We start from the raw sequence: 20,278 nt of genomic DNA, 5'->3' as shown, positions 1-20,278 counted from the left end.
GTAAAGATAGCTAATATTTATTCCCCCCCCCCCTTTTTCCCGTGTTATAGTGGTCACAGGAGCTACTGATGGAATTGGAAAAGCCTATGCAGAACAGGTAAGCCTTTTTATTCCTTTAGAATGATCAGAACTGCTATGGACTCTATCCGGACTCAGTGAAAGTGAAATAGTATAGTGCCATCCTGTCTCATGCAAATGCACACTAATTCTGTCAGAGATCAGTGTTACCTGAAATGCCTCCATTTGTATTTTAGACTCAAATGCAGAATATGGAGTACAAATATCAGATACCTGTATACTGTTACATGCACTCTTTCTTGGCTTTTGGGCTAGACAGAGAATCTGGACTGCAGTAGAACAAATAAAGGAATCTAATATAGCTGATTAGGTAACAGTTAATTTTGTTATAAACTGTGTTTTGTTGCGCTATAAAGAAATAATTTAGTCTGTTTGAGTTAAACATGGGTTTAAGAGCCTGAATTCTAATTCCCAAGTTCTGCCACCGACCTTGCTGTGTGGAGTTGGGAAAATTACATAACCCCTGCCTCAGTTTCCCTATCTATAAATGTAAATATTCACCTACTTCAGAGCAGAGTTGTTGAAGATCCTTTGTAAGTGTCTTTGTGGTGGGGTAGTAAAGTACCATGTACTCACTCTGGTACTCAGTTTTATTTTTCCTTCATCTCTAGCTATTTTAAATCATAATTTCTATATCTGACTTTCTCTGTTACCAGTCAATATATATTTTGTAGTATTTGACCCAAGTTTCATCTTTTCTTAAGGGTGATGCTGGCCAGTGATCTATTGCACAGTTGTGATTGAACTGCTCTGTATCTCTTTTGTTTCTTTCAGCTAGCAAAGCATGGAATGAATGTGGCTCTTATCAGCAGATCTCAAGAAAAACTAGAACAGGTTGCCAGTGAAATAAGTATGTGATAAACTCTTTTACATTTCAAAATTAACACATGAAAGCTAAAATACAGCCCCTTTGGCCTCTCCAATTCCACATGAAGACAATTTTATAATAATTAATGGATAGTTTTTAAAATATTCTATAAACCTTAATTTTACATTCTTAATAATTTTACATCACTTTTACATAACACTTAAAAAACTTCATGAATATGCTAAAAAGAGAAGTGCCTAACTGATCAAATTTGTACAGTTCTCATTATCTCATTTCCAAGAGCAATTGGAGGTTAATTCTAGAATGAGATCTTCAAAACTGTGCTTTTTCTCCTGGAACTCAAAACAATCCTAAACATATCTCCTTATGCTAATCACAAGTTGCATTCCCTCCCTCTGGTTTTTCAAATAAAGAAATATGTGAATTAAGATTAGTGATAGTGGGACAAATTCATCCGTGGTGTAACTCTGCTGATGTCAAAGAAATTACATCAGATAGAAGTAGTCACATAACTTTTTAAATATTATTATAAGTGGAACTGGTGGTGATGCTGTAGTTAAGATTGCAGAACACTTTCCATTACAAGACTGTTTTCAGTTGCTTATAACTTGGCCAAACTAACTGTTTAGTCTGAAACTTTCCATGCCAGGTCTCATCTTTGGGCTGAATTGTTTTGGAAAGTTTCAGCAAAAAAAATTCAGCCATTTCTGAAAATAAGGTTGGGGGAAATGTTTTGCAAATGTTAAATTACTGCAAACGTTTTGTTGAGGAGCTCTAGCACTTACATCCATGCTTTGCAGCAGATACTTGAAATTTAGGAAGGAGTTAACTTGGAGCCAGATAGGTGCCTTTTACTTTCCCTGTTAGCCAAATTTGTATATAATTTTAAGTTATAAGTCTTTTTGAAAATTGCCAACTGCATGTGTTCAGCAGAGGCTTTTTAGATGTTGACATCTAATTTCTCAAACATTCCATTTGCACTGAGCATGTTCCAGCTCAGGACTGCAGAGACTGAGCAGGACTCTTCCTGCTGCTGTTGCTCCTGGCACCAGATCAAGGAGACTGTCTTTCCAGTTTTCTTAATGCTACCTGTATTGTTGGCCAGGCATCATGGAGGAGAAGGAAGAAGCAGACAGACCAGAGAAGGGATGTGTTAGGAGATGGGACAGAAAAATCAATAACCGTTACTGCGGACTCTGCTCCAGAAAATGGAATAGAACCCAGGATTCCTCTTAGAATACATGTCACTGTAGATGCACATGTGCTTCTTGTGTTTGGGCTCAGAATCTTTTGTAGAGCAGTGTCCAGTGGGGCCACACATGCATCTTATGCTGCCTTATATGAGGAAATAAAGGATGGAGTGGAGTGGCACCAACCCTCCCTCTTACCACTTGTGTCAGTGAGACAGAACCTGAACTATATCTAATCCACTTCTGATATCCAAAATTTTCTCCAGTAAAGAAATGTCATCTTCATTTCTCCCTTTTTATTAATTTGTTTGTAAAATTCCTGTTGGGCAGTCCCTCCGCGCGCGTGCGCACACACAAAAAAAAGTATCTAGGGCAGACGGGAGGAGACACCCCTTGTACAGTGGGGTAAGATGCTTTTACACCAGCTGCTAGCTATGGCAGATTCTAAACTTATTGGGTTTAAACCCTGTCCTTCCTGCAATGGAGTAATACCCATCATAGATGAACCCAGCAGATGCCTGTTCTGTCCCATGGAAATACACATCCTAGCTAAGTGTGCTGTTGCCGCTCCTTTTCATCCCACAACTGAAAATCCTAAAACACAAGATTCAAACGAGACCGTGGAGTAATCCATGACCATAGCATCAGATCCAGGAGTGCAGATATCCTCTGTACAGGAAGTGAAGAGATGATGTTTGGCAAGTGCTCTAACAACTGATCACCACATCCCCATTTCCAGTAAGGAAGAGAAAGCAATGAAGGTGCCAAACCCATTGGTGCCATTGTAAGCATCCCTGATACTAGCCAAATCTTGTCAGCACTGAAGGCCTGAGCACTGACTAAGGAGCAGAGGTACTGGCTTCATCCTCTGGAGTGGAAAGGCACTTCTCCAACAAGCACAAATGAAGAGTGTACTGCGCAATGTGTCCATCCCATGCAGAGGATTCTACTGAGAGAGAAGACCTCAAAATTCTCAACGTCAAGGATAGCACCAAGACAGTAGTAGTGACATTGAGGTTGTGGTAGACAGGTCCACCAGTACAGATACTGGCGCAGAGATCTGTGCCAGCACTAGTCTTGGAGGTTGGAACCCTTTCTGATTTTGAGATATGCCCTTGATAGTCCACCCGCATTGCTCCAGACCTGGCCCTAGCCCCACTACCATCGGAGCTGGAACTGCACCCCATCAGCACCATTATTCTCAGAGATCTAATTCTTCTTTCTGATTTATGCAGGGAACCATTGCTTTGAAAGACACGTGGCACCAAGTCCCAGTGTAGAACTGACAATTGGTGGGTCCTTGCGGTCAGACTGTTCCAATATAATGCACCACCTTGGGCATAGTGGCCCTGCTGGGGCCTGCCCACGCTTAGATCCCTGAACAGGATGACTTCACATATCTTGATGAAAAGGAGAGCTCAGTTGCCACTGGTATTGCTGTGAAGGGGACCCTCACCAGAACAGCGGGGAACCCCCAAGGAAGTGGCAGAAGTAGTGAGAGAGACACGCTAGCTCCCCTCCCCACTGAAGGTACCCTTTTCCTCTCCAGATGAAGCAGTCACTGTGGCCCCAACTCCAGCTGTCAATGACTTCACAGTGTTCTAAGAGTTAGTATCGAGGATAGCTGAGACACTAGATGTTGAAACGACAGTGATCCAAGAAGACACACCCAAGCTATTCAACATCCTCAATACCCAGGGCATCCTGGACCCAGCGAGGGTTCTTTGGCATTCCTTGGCCTCACTTCCGCTGACCTCCAAGTAAGTGGAAAAATAATACCAGTTTCCACTCAAGGGCTTTGAGCACATTTGTCCATCCAACACCAGGGTTATTTGTTATCTCTACTGTCCAGAAGAAAACCAGATCCATAAAAGAAACTCCAAAAGACAAGGACCCCAAGAAGCTGGACCTGGTCAGCTGAAAGGCCTATTCCTCATCTTTTAGTTTTCCATCATGAACTAGTGGGCTTTATTTGCAAAATAGGACTTTCCGATATGAGAGACGGGGTAACCCTCTTCTGATTGTGACTTGTGCGGGTCTGCATGAAAGAGCTGAGGGATTCCATCAGACAGGACCAAATGGTACCTAACTCTGCTCGATGGCCATTGCAGTTACAATGTGCTGGGCCTTTTGGCTTCAGATATCTGGTTTACCAAGGGAAGTCAAAGCCACAACTGAGGACTTGTCCTTCGAGGGTATGGACCTATTTAGCTCAAGAATAGAAAAGGCATTACATTGCCTAAAGATACCAGGGTGACACTCCGATCCCAGGTCATTTTCAGCGCAGCACCATACTACAATCTCTTCTGGTACCAGCCAGCACAGACGGCATGTTTTTTTCTCACAGTCAACTCAAGTTTGTTCTTAGACAAGTGACCTTGAGGGTTGTGGAGGTGCTCATCATCTTCCTACTCCATCCATCCAGCAGGTTTGATGAGACTCTGAAGACCATTGCCAAGCTGACCTTTGGAAACTGTCACCCCTTTCCATTAGCCTTAGGTGAACATAACAGCTGACGAATGAGTGTTGGACATCATTGCTCACGACTACACCATCCAGTTCACTTCCCTTCTCCCTCTCCTTCCCCGTTCTCCATCCTTCTTTGGGGTCCCTTCTTGTGAGCCCCTTTTACTAACAGAAGTGACCTTGTTACTCCATGTACAAGCTGTAAAAGAGTACAGGGAAAGAGGTTTTTACTCCTGCTATTTCCTTATGCTGAAGTAAAAAGGAGGTTGTTATCCTATCCTAGACCCAGAAGAAACTGAACAAATTTGTATCCCTGCCCAGATTCGGGATAGTAATGCTTGCCTCCGTCACTTCACTCCAAGCCCAGGACTGGTTTGTGGCTCTTGATTTATAGGATATGTACTACCACATCGCTGTTCACTCAGCCCCACAGGAAGTACCTAAGATCCACAGTGGGGCTGAACCTTTATCAGTACATACTACTCACCTTTGGACTCTTCATTAGACTGAATCTTCATAAAATGTCTAGACACAGTGTTAGTGCTTCTAAAAAAGAAAGGGATTCACATCTACCCATATCTCAATGATTTGTTAATCAGAGGCAAATCACACCAGGAACTCTAATAGGTCTTAAGTGTATCCTCTCTTTGTTTGCCTGGCTGGGCCTCCTGGTAAACTGAGAAGTTCTGTCACCCCATCTCAGATGTTAGTCAGGAGCTAGGCTAGATTCCACCGTACCCAGTGCTTACGTACCCCAAGACAGATTATTCATGCTCTGGCTGTCACAGAGCACAGCGATTTCAAACCTGACAATGATAGTACTGACCAGACTTATGATGGTAGGTCACGTGTCTGAATGTACATATGTGGCTGCTTGCCAGAATTCATCTGAGACCCACTACAGCTTTGGCTCAGGTCAGTCTACTGCATTGCAAAGCATCAGGTGGTCACTCCATGTACTTGCAACACTGACCCAGGTGACTGCTTCCTGAAAATGTTCAGAAAGTGTTACTCATTACCTTGTTAAGTTGTAGAGCTTGGGTTCCCACTGTTGTAGCACTTGGGCCCAACTTGAGTAGGTTAAGAAGTCACAACATAAACGGCTTTATATTCTTCATACAGCATTATTTGCTCAAATTGCACTACCTATTAATGAGGCTCTGCAAAAGTAATCTGGCATTCTTCAACAAAAATACTGCTGACCTGTAAAAGGGCTGTTAAGAAATATTATGTTCCATCTGAAGATTGAGTTTTTCTCATCCTTCTCCCAACTTCCTAGTTGTCGAGGCTGTAAATGAATGTGGAAGGCAGCACCATGCTAAATCAATGCCACACGATAAAAATCGGAAGTGTCTTGATTTTTGTTTTGTCACAAATTATATTACTCTGTGATTTTCCAGTTTAGAATTGCCAACTATCAACTGTTGATAGTGAAATATTGTCACACCAACTACTCAAAGTTCAATTTATTTATTGAGCATCTACCACCAGCGCAGAGGGACCAGTTCCAGGCAGTAATTACAGAGGGTCAGCTCCTTGCCAGAACATCTCTGCAGGTCTCTCTGGATGCTGCGCCACAGCTGCTCACTCTATTTCTACATTGGTGGTCATGAGAAGGGTCTCTTGGCTTCAACTCCTGGATTTCCCAGGGAGGTCCAGAATACAGTCCTCCTTCAACAGCTTAAAATTGTTTGCAGAGAATACAGATAAGTCTCTGCATATGTTAAAAGATTCCACTGCCACTTTGTGCTCTCTGGGAATTTACACACCTGTGCGTAAAAGGAAATTCAGTAAGTCCCAGACAGCTCAGAGATCTCATGCTGCTCAGTTCTCACTCTGAGACACCTTCTTACCCCCAAAGAAAGAGGTAGAGGTTCCAGAAAGAGACTGCCTGCTACACAGGCATTGACCTCACAACCCTCATCATCAAAACTGGTGTTTTGATAGGGTGGTCGAGGTTCTCATTAACAGCTGCAATTGTTGATGTGCATTCTTCGCTTTGGGGACCTCCTTTCTCGTTTCCAACAAGCTTGGGAGCATATCATTATATACAAATGGGTTTTGGATATCATATCAGCAGGATACTCCATCCACTTCACTTCCCTCCCTCCATCAGGAGTCCCTTGCTCATCCTCTTCAGGGACTCCTCTCATGAGCACTTTCTAAAGTAGGAAAGATATTCCCTCCTGAACTTCGATGCTATAGAACTAGTCCCTGTACAACAGAGAGAGAAGGGGTTTTATTCCAGGTACTTCCTGGTTCCAAAAAAGAAAAGTGGGTGGAAACCCATTCTAGATCCAAGGCTCCTCAACGGGTTCATAAAGGTACAGATACTCAAAATGGAAACACTAGGAGCAATAATATCATCAGACTCATAGACTTTAAGGCCAGAAGAGATGCACCTGGGGGAATTCTGCGCAATGCAGACTTTTGCAGAAATTAACATTTGTGTGCGCAGAATTTCCTTTCCCCCACAGAAATGGGCTACAGTGCTGCTAGCTGCCACTAAGGGCCACTGGACCCAGCAGAGCCCAGCTCACACAAAGAAGTTACCGCTTCGGGGGGAAGAGGAGTGAGCTAGAGGGTTTCTGGCAGCTGCAGTTCCCAACATGCCCCGAAAGCAGGAGGTGGTGTGCAGGAAACTCCATGAAAGCCGGGGATGAAGCATCAGGCTGTTTCTCCCTCTAGATCCTTGGGTTGTGCAGGGCGGGGGAGAAGTTGTGGCTGGGCTCAAAGGGTTGGGTATCTGGGCCTGGGTGGCCCTGAGGGGGAGGGGTTGTGGGTGTCTGGCCCCCTGGCTGGGCTCGCGGTGGGAGAGGGGGAAGGGGACAGAGAAATTAGAACTTGGTGTAATAGGGGTTTCTTTAACTCTCTACTCCTGGGGAAACTTTTGTGTGTCCGTATTGTTACAGACACACTTGCTGACGGTTATTTTGAAATAAATTACCAAAATAAGTGAAACTGATGTGATTATATAGTGTTGTTTTGACAAAATTAGCAGAATTTTAAAATATTGTGCGCAGAATTTTTATTTTTTTGGTGCGGAATTCCCCCAGGAGTAAAGGGACCATCATAATCATGTAATCTGACCTCCTGTACTTTGCAGACCCCAGAACCTTGCTCACCTACTTCTGTAATAGACCCATAACCTCTGGCTGAGTTACTGAAATCCTCGAATCATGATTTAAAGACTTCAAATGACAGAGAATCCACCACTTATATTAGTTTAATATAGTGACCTGGCCCCATGCTGCAGAGGAAGGTGAAAGCCCCCTGAGTCTTTGCCAATCTGACCTGGGGGTGGAAAGTTATTTCCCGACCCCAAATAATGCAATCAGTTAGACCCTGAACATTTTGGGAAGACCCAACAGCCAGACACCCGGGAAATAATTTTCTGTAGTAACTCAGAGCCCTTCCTATTTAGTGTGCCATCACCAGCTGTTGGGGATATCTGCTATTAGCATTCACGGGTCAGCTACATGCCATCATAGGCAGTTTCATTGTACCATCCCCTCCATAAAGTTATCAAGTTCAATCTTGAAGCCAGTTAGGTTTTTGCCCCCACTGCTACCCTTGAAAGGCTGTTTTCACTTATTCTGTACACTTTCTGACCTCCACGAGGTAGCTTTCCTTGCTGATCCTTCCCATCTTCTATTCCTTGTAGGCTTTCTGCTTTCTCTTAACCTGTTTTGAGATGCTTGCACAACTAGGTTGGTCTGCAACCCTTCCCTATAGAAATGTTTCCGCTTGCTTGGAATGCAGGCTTCAGATAATTTTGACAACTTTGATTTAAAGCAATTTCAATTCTTTCAATTTCAATAAAGCAACTTTCAATTTAAAGCAACTCCACATTCAGATCCTTGAGTTCTTCAGTCCAGTCCACTTCCCTAACTAATTACTTTATTTTTTAAAGTTTGCCCTTCTGAAATCAAGGACCCTAGTTACAGACTTATTTTTGTTTATCCTTCCATTTAGTTTAAACTGAATTAGTTCATGATCACTTGAACAAAGGTTGTCCCCTACCATAAGCTTTTCTATGAGGTCCTCACTACTCACCAATACAAAATCTAGAATACCATCACCTCTTGTAGGTTCAGCAACTGTTTGAAGGAATCTGTCAGCTAATACATCTAGGAAAGCTGGACCTTACTACTATTAGTAGCACTTGTCCTTCAATCTATATCTGGGAAGTTAGTCTCCCATAATCACACAACTCTCTATTCAGATCCAAATTGGAGCCTGGGGGTCTGTAGCAGACCTCAAGCACTATCCCATGGAAGTGTCGGGTAGCTTTCTTCCTCAAAGTAATTTTGACTCAGACTCTGTTTTATCCATTCCATGACTTCTGATTTCTTTACAGTCTACCTCATCATTAATATACCATGCTACTCTACCACCTTTATCTTTATTTCTGCCTTTCCTGAATCAGCATATCTACCGGACAGGCACAGCATGGATTTGCTGGTCATGATTCCTCAAGAAACCCTATACTCATTAAATTCCTGGGCAGAGCCATTTAAAGAGTGCAGCCGAGTTCCCTTTTCGATGCCTCTAGCTTAAGTCTTTAGTGACAAAAGCCTCCACTCGCACTTCTCCATCCTCCTCTTGACCAGCTGAAAATTCAAGGGAATATGGTCTCCTCAGGAGGCCATCCTATTTATAAACGTTGTAGAGCTCAGGTTATATAACTAGCATCAAGGCTTTCCTGTCTCTTCAGAGCTTAACCGTTCAAGTGCTGACAGATAACATCACAGCAATGCTCTATGTCAATAGACAGGGGAAGTCAAGATCCTCTTCACTCTGTCAAGAAGCCAGACATCTTTGTGATTTCAGAATCCGTTATCGCATTACCCAAATTTCTCTCCACCTACCTGGTCCATGGAACATCCTGGCAAACCAACTCAGCAGAGATTTTTCTGAAAACCATGAATAGTTCCTCAAAGACTCAAGTCCTCCACAACGTCTTTCGTGGGTGGGGGTTTCCAAAAGTTAGGCCTATTTGCAACGTGTCACAACACATGTTTAACATTTTGCTACGGAGGGGCATGAGCCCACTCTGACAGGTGCTTCCTCATCCCGTGGACTCCAGAATTACTGTATGCGTTTCTGCTCATGCCTATGATACTCAGGGCTTTGAGGAAGCAGAGGAAGGATGCAGATCACATCATGATAGCCCTGGTACGGGCCAGGCTGTTTTGGTGGCTGGTGAATGTATCAGCACATCCACTAATCATCTTACTGGTTCCGCCCAACCTGCTGCCACAGAACATGCTGGAGCAGTTGAAGCCAATCTTGTTAGGGAAAAAGAGAGAAGCTGGGCAGATCCTGCACTTATCTTCTGCTGATTGGTTTGATGTTAAAGTTGGGTAGATGAGTGTTTTGGGGTGCCTGGACCCTTCAATGGCTGCATGGGAAACTTTCCTTCCTTCCCTTTCTGATTCTGTCATTGTAGATGTGAAGGTCACTGAGGCCTAGGAGAAGCATTATTTGTAAACAAACAGCAAGTGGTAAATAAATAAGGTGTAAATCACTTTGCATTGAGTTGGCTTGTATAAAAGCATAAATATATAGCTACACTATTGTCCATTTTCACTTAATGTGCTGTGCACCTTAACAAAAATATCCAAATTAAAATGATGCTTTCTATTTGGCTGGCCTTGCACAATTGTTATGTAGTGCTAGTTATAAAAGACTAACAAAGCATTGCTGTTAAATTCTAGCTCTGAAAAAATGGTTTCTATATTGAAACTTACAGGAAAAATAGCTACTATATCTTTGAGGGTACCATAGTAATTAAGATGTTCCAAAGGTGAATTTTTTTTATTTTAATAGCCACACCACCTAGTTTCTGATACAGTATGGTATGGGGCTTAGCAAATGTTTGTTGAATAGCTTCAAAAAATAAAATAAAATCTTTCCAAACATGGTGTAAGTTTTTGTTTGTTTTTTTAAAAGGACACTTTCAACTTGAATCTCATTAAATTGATTAACTTTTTTAACTTGATGTGGCTTTCAACCTTCCCGGACTACTGTACCCCTTTCAGGAATCTGATTTGTATTGCATACCATAAGTTTCACCTCACTTAAAAACTACTTGCTTGCTTACTTATTTTTACCATATAATTGTTAAATAAATCAATTGGAATATAAATATTGTACTTACATTTCAGTGGATAGTATATAGAGCAGTATAAAACAAGTCATTGCATGACATTTTAGTTTGTACTGACTTTGCTAGTGCTTTTCATGAAGCCTGTTGTAAAACTAGGCAAATATCTAGATGAGTTGAGGTACCCCCTGGACTAGTTTTGTTTGTTTTTGTAATTAGGAAAAAAAGAGTATACTGCTTAAACAATTCCTTAAAATATAAGTACCTTCTCCTTTGTTTCTAAAGACCTTTTCAGGTAGGGTTCTCCTTGCTAACTGATTTTTCACAGAGATTCAGAAATTGACTCAAAATCAAATACAGCAGGTATACTGAACACCATCTTTTGTTAATCATAGGTGTTGCTTATAACACTGGTAGGTACCAAATTTTCAGACAGAGGATTTTTTTTCAAGTTGATGGTGTCCATTTTAATGAAAATAATAATTTTTAGAATTCTGGTTTTGAATGCACATACGGTTTTATACAGTCTACCAAGCAGACAATAGTACAAGAGGTAAGGAGGAATAATTAAAGGGCATATGATGTGATGTGCCCTTTCAGACGTAATCAAACTAAAAATAGACATTAATTAGCATGAAGAAGCTATCTGGAAGCAGCAATGTGATAGCTAAAAACACCTTAGAGGGGCAGTTAAAATTATGTTGGGGGGAAGAGGGAAATTTGTAACATTGTCCATCACAATCCACCAAATGGTGATGAGCTGGAAGCTGTAATCTTCCTGAAAAGACTACTTGCAAAAGAGCTAAAGTATTTCCCTAAGCCACCTATGTGAATATATGCAAATTTATGTATGCAAAATTTTACATTTTTAAGTGGGTCTGTATTTGAAAAAGTCACTAACACCAGACAATTCTTACTAGGTAGGTAGGCACAATTTTTTGGTCATATTTACAACATCCGCGAGATTAAATGGGGATGGAAGGGGAAGTAGTGGAATATTCCTAGCCTCTAACTATAGACCATACTCAGGGCACTTCAAATGCCAATGAGGCTTGGATCAGATTGTGCAGATCTTTGTAATATGATTCTTGTACGCTTTGATCAGCTAAAATAACTGTGGTGACACTTTACTTTGAAGCATGATGATGACTTAACAGGCATTGGGATGAATAGAGAAAGTTCATATGTGGAGCTATTGTTACAGGCTATTTGTAGACTCTTACAGACAAACTTAATCAATTTACACTTTATATTTCCACTTATCTTTGTAATTATAAGGGATAAGCATTTTTATTTTTATGAAAGTTAACAGTCAGGCACAAGAATTGGTTTATTGTTTGTAAAGCCTTTTTGATACAAGGTGTTACATATGTTCATTAGTCTAGAATTTACTATGAAATCCTTGCCTTTTTGCTAGTTTTCAAAGGCTTTAAAGGCTAGTTTTCAAAAATGTATGTCCGTAACTGACACGTTAATGTAATGGAATTTTGGGGATAGCAAACAGTCAAGTATAAATAATTTAAAAAAAAATAAGAAAATGGCGTACAAGTACTGTTCACATGCACGTTGTAACAACTCAGATTCCCAATAGTGCTCAAGAGCCTTGTGACTTAGAAACACAGTTTATTCCAACATATTTATTTGAAGATTGAGGGGTATGTGAGAAATTAATAAAAATCTAACTTCAGCTTTCAAAAGGTATTGTTCTAAATAACTAGTTACACAGACAGTTGCAGAAAGCTTCTGACCTCCTTACACACACTTCTGAATAATTGTTCTACTGCTCATGTTAACACTGAGGGTATGTGTAAACTTGGAGCTGGGGGTCTGATTCCTAGCTGACATAGACATGCTTGCACTAGCACGTATCAAGCTAGCATGCTCAAAATACTACTGTAGCATGGGCAGCTGTGAGCAGTGGTGTTCAGGCAGATTTGTACTTAGTGTGGCTAGCTTGTGCTGCTGCTCTCTGCTGCCCATCCAACCCTGGCTATGCTGCTATTTTTAGCACACTAGCTTGCTGAGAGCTAGCATGAATGTGTCTCTGAGCTGGGAATCACACCTGTAGCTTCAAGTGTAGACATACCCTAATCTTTCTCACTTGTTTAGCCTGTGTTGAAAAATAGTTGTTAGTCTTTTGATGCAAACTGTCTTTAAAGTTATCTATTTAGGTGATATGTCTAGCTAGTGCTGTATATATGGCAATGCTGTGTATACAGTGAATTCCACTGGTATGAAATGAAACCAGAAATATTTTCTGGTACTTGACCAAAATATATTTACCTTCTAAATTTAACATAGCAAGCTCTTTCTTAAATCTTACCCAGGCATCTCATTATATGTTATGTGCTGAAACTGATACAGTATGACATCCCTATGTGGAGCCTTCTGTTGCAAAACAAGCACAGACTGAACTGTTCTATCAACTATAATTTATTTCAACTTCTGTTTATTCCTTAGGTTACCAGTACTGCGCTGTAGAGTTGTATGGAAACATCTGTAACTTGGTAGGCGTCTTGGTAGAAATGCTAGCATACCTGCTATTACATGGACTAGTCAAATTAATGTGCTTTAGTCTGCATCTTCAATTAGGGCAGCAGCATTAGTATTGCTATTCCACAGCTGGCACTAAGCCATGTGGGAGTGTATTGCACCATAGCCAGACACTAGATGGTATCTCTTAATTAAAATACTTGGCTGTGTTTGTTTGTGTAGTTTCTTTAAAGCAATAAGTGGGCTACAGAACTGATTATTGATTTAAAAAAAAAGTTTGAATCCCATTTTGTTATATTGAGATAGCAGACGTTTGGGATGTTTTTCCATTTCCCTTAAATCAGTTCTTTTACTAAGTGGTTCAGAAATTAATGTTTTGTGTGTAGCTTTCATGTCTTAGACAATAAGCTGTCTGGTAGCCAGAGAAGTGGACACAGACTTTAAATGTTTCATAGCAGTATTTCTAATGCAAAAAAGAAGAGCTTGCTCTTATGGTTGGGATCAGGAAGTACTCTCAATTTACTTGCTAAGGTTAGTATGCTGTGACTGACAGTCATTTGGTGACTTGCTGCCAGGGGTGAAAGAAGCCCTGGCAGCTAAATGTAATCATTAGGAAGAACGTTTAATTTGGGGGAGGGAGATTGCATTTCACTAGCTCCTTGGTGCCCCAATCAAGGATTGGGTTTGTTGGGCACTGTACAAAACCAATCTCTTCCCCCCGCCCAGAGAGTTTACAGTCTAGGTTTAATATAGGGTGACCAGATGTCCTGATTTTATAGGGACAGTCCTGATATTTGGGGCTTTTTCTTATATAGGCTCCTATTACCCCCCACCCTCTGACCCGATTTTTCACACTTGCTGTTTGGTCACTCTAGTTTAATATAACACAGCAGATGAATGCAACTGACAAATTAGAGGTGTAGAGAAAGAGGAGGACAAGACAACAGTAACATTTCTAGCTTTCTCTAAAATGCTCCTACAGCCCTGAGCAGGCCTGGGTAGATGACAGGACCTTCAGGGTCAAATGTTTGGATGAAAAGATGGTGTAAATAAAGGGTTGTGAGTTTTTAGGCACCAGCAAACTTCTTAGGAAAAGAAGACCTTATCCAGAGGGGATGAGGTCCTTCTTGATAAATCCCTTTGCCCATTCATTCCAGCCCCAACCTTTAGAAGTGGAACCAAACTTCTAATATGAAGATCGTCAAAGTTTTGGAGAGCTATTAAAACTATGAGTTGGAAGTGTGGTGTAGGTAAGCCAATAGGTGTTGAAGAGTCCTTGGAGTAGACCGAGATTGGCTAGGGATATTAAAAAGGAAATTCTGTATCTGGTTTAAAAAAATTCGTCCAATTATAACTCCTCTGGAAGAGGGACAGACTGAGAGCAGCACATAGGTGCAGTCTACAATGAAGTATGTGGGAAAATAGTTAAATATACATAAACACTCTAAAAAAACCCTACAAATATCTGTCCCAGTGCAAAAAACTTACAAGCAGAAATAGGTGAATTAGTTTGTGTAGCAATGGAAGAGAACCTCGAGATAATATGTGTAATAGGAATGTGGTGAAATGCCAAAAATCATGGAATGCTGTAGTACCTGGAGATAAACTAGACCTGAACTTTCATGTTGTTTGTGTATCTCCAAGTAAGATTCATGCAATATTGCACTTTGGACGATATGGCCCATGTTGATTGTGTATTTATTTGCCTTTTCCTATAGTAACATTATACATTAGTTAACAGTTAAAAACGCTTATACTACAGTTAAATATTTTTTGGAGGTTATAGTTGTCTGTGGAAATAATATTGATCGTCTACAGAGCAAATGCTTTAAAATTTACAATAAACAAGATATAAGTTGTTTGGAAGTAAACATGGAATTATAGGTCCTAAAATGGGATTGAGGGACCATTGCAAAAGGGATTAATTTAGTTTTTGGTGCAGGCTGTTCACAGATTCCTTCACTAGTACATTTTGTACCTTGGTGCTTCATGGCAAATGAAGCCTTTAGTCAGTTTTTGTGACTTCACTAATGGTTTAATCACCATGAAATTTGGCTGGGTCAGAGGGGCTGCTTAAGGGTAAGAACATCTGTTTAGGTAGAAAAATTGTTGGGACCTTGGTATAAGATTTTGTCAAGAATGTCCAGAGAGCTAACATTCTAAGGATACAAGTAGGGATGTAAAAGGTTAACTGATAAGCATTAGGCTTACCATTAACCCCGGAGGCCCTGTGCTGGCCGGAGTAGTCCCAGCTGCGTTGGGCTGGCCAGAGGGACCACATCCCTGGCTGGCTGGCCAGCCAGCGGGACCCCGGCCCCAGCGGGGCCCTGGACCCAGCCCCAGCCTCTCCAGGCTGGCTGGAGCAACCTCAGTTAATTGGTTAAATGATATAATTTTAATAGTTTAACCGGTTACCTTTTAAAACCGATATTTACATCCTTAGATACAAGCACATTTATTTAAACACCCAGCCACCACCACCATCACTGTGGGGAATAATGTAGGAAGAGTCTTGAGGGAAAGTACTTGGTACCTGTAACTTCAGACTTTTCTAGTCTATGGGGTGGGTAGCATAAAGAGGCAAATGAGGCAGGTACTGGGAGTAGATGAAGAGAGCTGAGATATGGGTAGGGTTGTAGTTGTGAAGAACCTAGAAGGAGCAAAGAAGCAGCCTGAACTTAGTGCAGTAGCAAATTAGAAGCCAGTGAACGAGTTTCAGGAGGATTGGTGATGATCAGAGGAAGATTTTGGCATCAGCTTTTCAATAGCCTGGAGAATTCAGAGGGGTGAGAGGTGTGGAGGGCAACCAGCAAGAAGCTACTATCGTTAAGATGTGAGGTGACCAAATATAAACCAGGGTTGCACCAGTAGGGGTGAAGTGGAAAAGTTAATTGTAGTTATCATTGAGGAAGTAGAGAGAGGACGTGTTGAGATTCAGGAGATGTGGTGCAATAGAGGAGTGCCTAAGGAATTGAAGTATTCAGGACTACCATTAACTGATTCATCTTCGAAGAGGGAATACCATCTTAATAAGATAGTGTTGAAAGAGAGAAAATAAAATAAAAAAACCCTTGAACCATTTCAGACCCCATCTTAAATATTTGTCTTGAGTTGGGTAGTGATGTGACCTTGAATATACCTGTTGAACAGAACATAAATTCCAATACTAAAGCCATTTTTACTGTCGATATTAACTTTACTGTTTTTCGTTTTTCATTTTTCATTGTATTGCTTCTTCTGGCTTCCCTTACTTCCTGTTTCACATTATAGAAAATGATACACATTACATATAGCGGCATAGTTTAATCATTTTAAATCCATGTCTTTAAGGACTTGCTAATTTTCATAAGCTTTGAAGACCGATTGCACGGAAAAGCTACCATCAGTGATATAGAACTTCATAGTTATTCAGCATCAGGTCTTAGCTTTTTTGCTTACCTATTTTGTCATTCAGTATCTTTATATGCTTTTATAAACATTTTTTTAAAAGACTCCATAAGTATTGCTAATAAGGTGGTCAAGCAATTAAAAAATTAATTGCGATTAATCACACTGTTAAACAATAATAGAATACCATTTATTTTAAATATTTTTGGATGTTTACTACATTTTCAAATATATTAATTTCAGTTACAACATAGAATACAAAGTGTACAGTGCTCACTTTATATTTATTTTTATTGCAAATATTTGCACTGTAGAAAACAAAACAATTGTATTTTTTCAATTCACCTCATACAAGTACTGTAGTGCAATCTCTTTATAATGAAAGTTGAACTTACAAATGTAGAATTATATACAAAAAACCTGCATTCAAAAATAAAACAATGTAAAACTTTAGAGCCCACAAGTCCACTCAGTCCTACTTCTTGTTCAGCTAATCACTCAGACAAACAAGGTTGGCTACAATTTGCAGGAGAGAATATTGCATGCTTCTTGTTTACAATGTCACCTGAAAGCGAGAACAGACATTCGCATGGCATTGTTGTAGCTGGTGTTGCAAGATATTTACGTGCCAGATGCGCTAAAGATTCGTATGTCCTTTCATGCTTCAACCACCATTCCAGAGGACATGCGTCCATGCTGTTGATGGTTTCTGCTTGATAACAATCCAAAGCAGTGCGGACTAATGCATGTTCATTTTCATCATCTGAGTCAGATGCCACCAGCAGAAGGTTAATTTTCTTTTTTGGTGGTTTGGGTTCTGTAGTTTCCGCATCAGAGTGTTGCTCTCTTAAGACTTCTAATAGCATGCTCCACACCTTGTCCCTCTCAGATTTTGGACGACACTTCAGATTCTTAAACCTTGGGTTGAGTGCTGTAGCTATTTTTAGAAATCTCACATCAGTACCTTCTTTTTGTCAAATCTGCTGTGAAAATGTTCTTAAAACAAACGTGTGCTGGGTCATCATCCGAGAGTGCTCTAACATGAAATATATACAGAATGCGGGTAAAACAGAGCAGGAGACATACAATTCTCTCCCCAAGGAGTATAGTCACAAATTTAATTGACGCATTATTTTTTTAACGAGCATCATCAGCATGGAATCATGTCTTCTGAAATGGTGCTGAAGCATGGAAGGGGCATACAAATGTTTAGCATATCTGGCATGTAAATACATTGCAACGCCGGCTACATAAACAAATGTTTGTCTTAGCGATTGGCAGAATAAGAAGTAGGACTGAGTGGACTTGTAGGCTCTAAAGTTTTACACTGTTTTGTTTTTGAGTATTGTTATGTAAACAAAAAAATCTGCATTTGTAAGTTACACTTTCACCATACAGAGATTGTACTTCATTACTTGTATGAGGTGAATTGAAAAATACTATTTCTTTTTTTATCATTTTACAGTGCATATATTTGTAATAAAAAATCACAATATAAAGTGAGCACTGTGCACTTTGTATTCTGTGTTGCAATTGAAATCAATATTGAAAATGCAAAAAAAATTCCAAAAATATTTAATAAATGTCAATTGGTATTCTATTGTTATAAGTGCGATTAATCGCGATTGATTTTTTTAAATCGTGATTAAATTTTTTGAGTTAATCACATGAGTTAACTGCGATTAATTGACAGCCTTAACTGCTAAACAAAACCTAATGAAAAATACTTTGAGGAATGTAAGAAGTGAGTCATTAGTGATGGTGTCTGGCTTGTTTAAATAATGTGCATTTAATAGGGCCCTTAATGGCAATGAAAATTGCTGAAAATACCGTAAAACAATAAAGACTGTACGTGTGCAGTAATGTCCAGTTTTGCTGCATCATCCACCCAATCCACTTGTCTACATTTGATACATTTGTTCCCTCTAATTCACTGTCCTGTAGGATTTCACATGTGTATGTTTTTAACATTCAAACATGTGTGTTCAAAAATAGAATCTCTTCAATATCTTTTTACTGAGAAGGGGGAAGGTGAACTTGATTTTCTTCTGACACGATCACAAGACTGCTGCTGCAGTAGGGGCTTAATGCTGTTTACGTCGTCATTTTACATAGCAACATCTCCCTGGGGATTTTAAACAATGCAGCTGTTCATGAAAGATGAAGAGGGGAAAAAAATAGTTGCATCTGCCATTAGAGTTATTAGGAAAAAAAAAAGCTGCAAGCAAACCATTGAGTGCAGTAGATTCATGATTCTGCATGAATGGACAACAGAATCATGGGAGCTGCTATTTTTTTCTTGAATGGAAGAGAGCATCATGGGAATGTGGCTGCTTCTGGTCTTTTTGTGAATGATTCTTTTCCATTTAAATTGGCACCATTTTTATGAATGATTTAAAATAATTTTTTGCAACCATTCTTTAAAATGTGCATAAATTACTGAAGGAACACTAAAATAGTGCTTTTTTTCATCTAATTTAGACTATTTTGGTCAGCACCTTTTGTTTTGCTGATGTCCAAGGTGGCATTGTGCTGATTTTAATTTAACATAAGTAATTTAACTTGATGGAAAGAGAATTAGGCTACAGAGATATTTTATCCTTAAATCTTGAATAAAATGTCAGAAATTATAACAATGTAATTTGTTCCATGCTGCAAGAGTGGAAGTGATACTATGTTGAATGATTTTGTTGGCCTTGTGTAACCTGTAGTTGTACCTTTTTTTCCTACTTCCTTTCTTCTGTGCTCTTCTGGCTCCTTGGTTTCTTAAACATCAAAAAAGTCAGGGTTAGGGGTGGAGATGTAGTGCAACAGGAATCTGCGCACACTTAAGCTGCAGCACCTTCTGCACCAATAGTCTTTTGCCAATGTTAGTGAGCCACTTAAACTGCATAAATATTTGAAGTACAATGGTCCCTGATCCCATTGTACTTCAGGACTCATCATGTAACAGATACTCGAAATTTGCTTCTAACTTTTGGATTTTGTGTGGTCTGTATTAACTTGTGTAATTTGCTAACTCCCTGGACCCTCGTGAACAGAAGGTGCTGAATCTTTCGAGCTCTCTGGTGAGAGTACAACTAGTTGAATGTGTCTTTAAAGAGTTGGAAGATTTTAATAGTACTCTGAAAGTTTATGCATAAATCAAAACAGCCTAACAGTAAAACACTTGCCCTGCATAAACGAATGTGACACTGTATAACAATGTTTTGAACTAACAGTATAGTAGTTTGTCTTAAACCATAATGACTTAAGTATCCTTTGTATTTTAAAAATTGGAATGGCCAAGTCCTTTAACTTAACTGTATTCAACTTTTTTGGTTTTTTTTTGTTTTGTTTTGTTTTTCAGAAGAGAAATTCAAAGTGGAAACAAAAATTATTGCTGCTGACTTTGGTGAGAGAGAAGATATTTACAGTAGAATTAAAGCAGGACTGGAAGGCCTTGAGATTGGTGTTTTAGGTTTGTATCTGACCTGTTTCTAGATTTTTACGTGCTGGAGATTTTTGTCTTGATATCCCTATTAGTTTGCTCCGCTCTGCCCCAGTATTAAAGTTTATTGAAACCAGCCTACAAAGGCTGTGGATATGACTGAGCTGAAAAAAGTGAAGTGACTGCATTCTAGATATTTCTTATTATGGCCCTGATTCCTAAAAGCATCCCTATTCAGGAGAGCACTTACTCCTGTGCTTAAGTTCTTTCCTGAATCAGGGTGCTTCTGATGATGC

General features: G+C 40.0%; 1 protein-coding gene across 4 annotated transcripts in view; it reads left to right on the top strand.

The window, feature by feature from the left end:
• The window catches only part of HSD17B12 (hydroxysteroid 17-beta dehydrogenase 12), a 148,345-nt gene that overhangs the window by 72,449 nt on the left and 55,618 nt on the right, over positions 1–20,278 (top strand). For 3 of the 4 annotated variants that reach the window (XM_039536810.1, XM_039536808.1, XM_039536811.1), the window contains exons 2-4: positions 51–97; positions 853–928; positions 19,902–20,012. In XM_039536810.1, coding sequence (XP_039392744.1) covers positions 51–97; positions 853–928; positions 19,902–20,012 — 234 coding nt within the window. The remainder of the gene's footprint in view (positions 1–50; positions 98–852; positions 929–19,901; positions 20,013–20,278) is intronic. The other variant, XM_039536809.1, reaches the window with a different exon arrangement.

The sequence above is a fragment of the Mauremys reevesii genome, linkage group 4 (assembly GCF_016161935.1).
Source record: "Mauremys reevesii isolate NIE-2019 linkage group 4, ASM1616193v1, whole genome shotgun sequence".
Classification (NCBI taxonomy): domain Eukaryota; kingdom Metazoa; phylum Chordata; order Testudines; family Geoemydidae; genus Mauremys; species Mauremys reevesii.
This window is presented reverse-complemented; position numbering and strand designations above follow the sequence as displayed.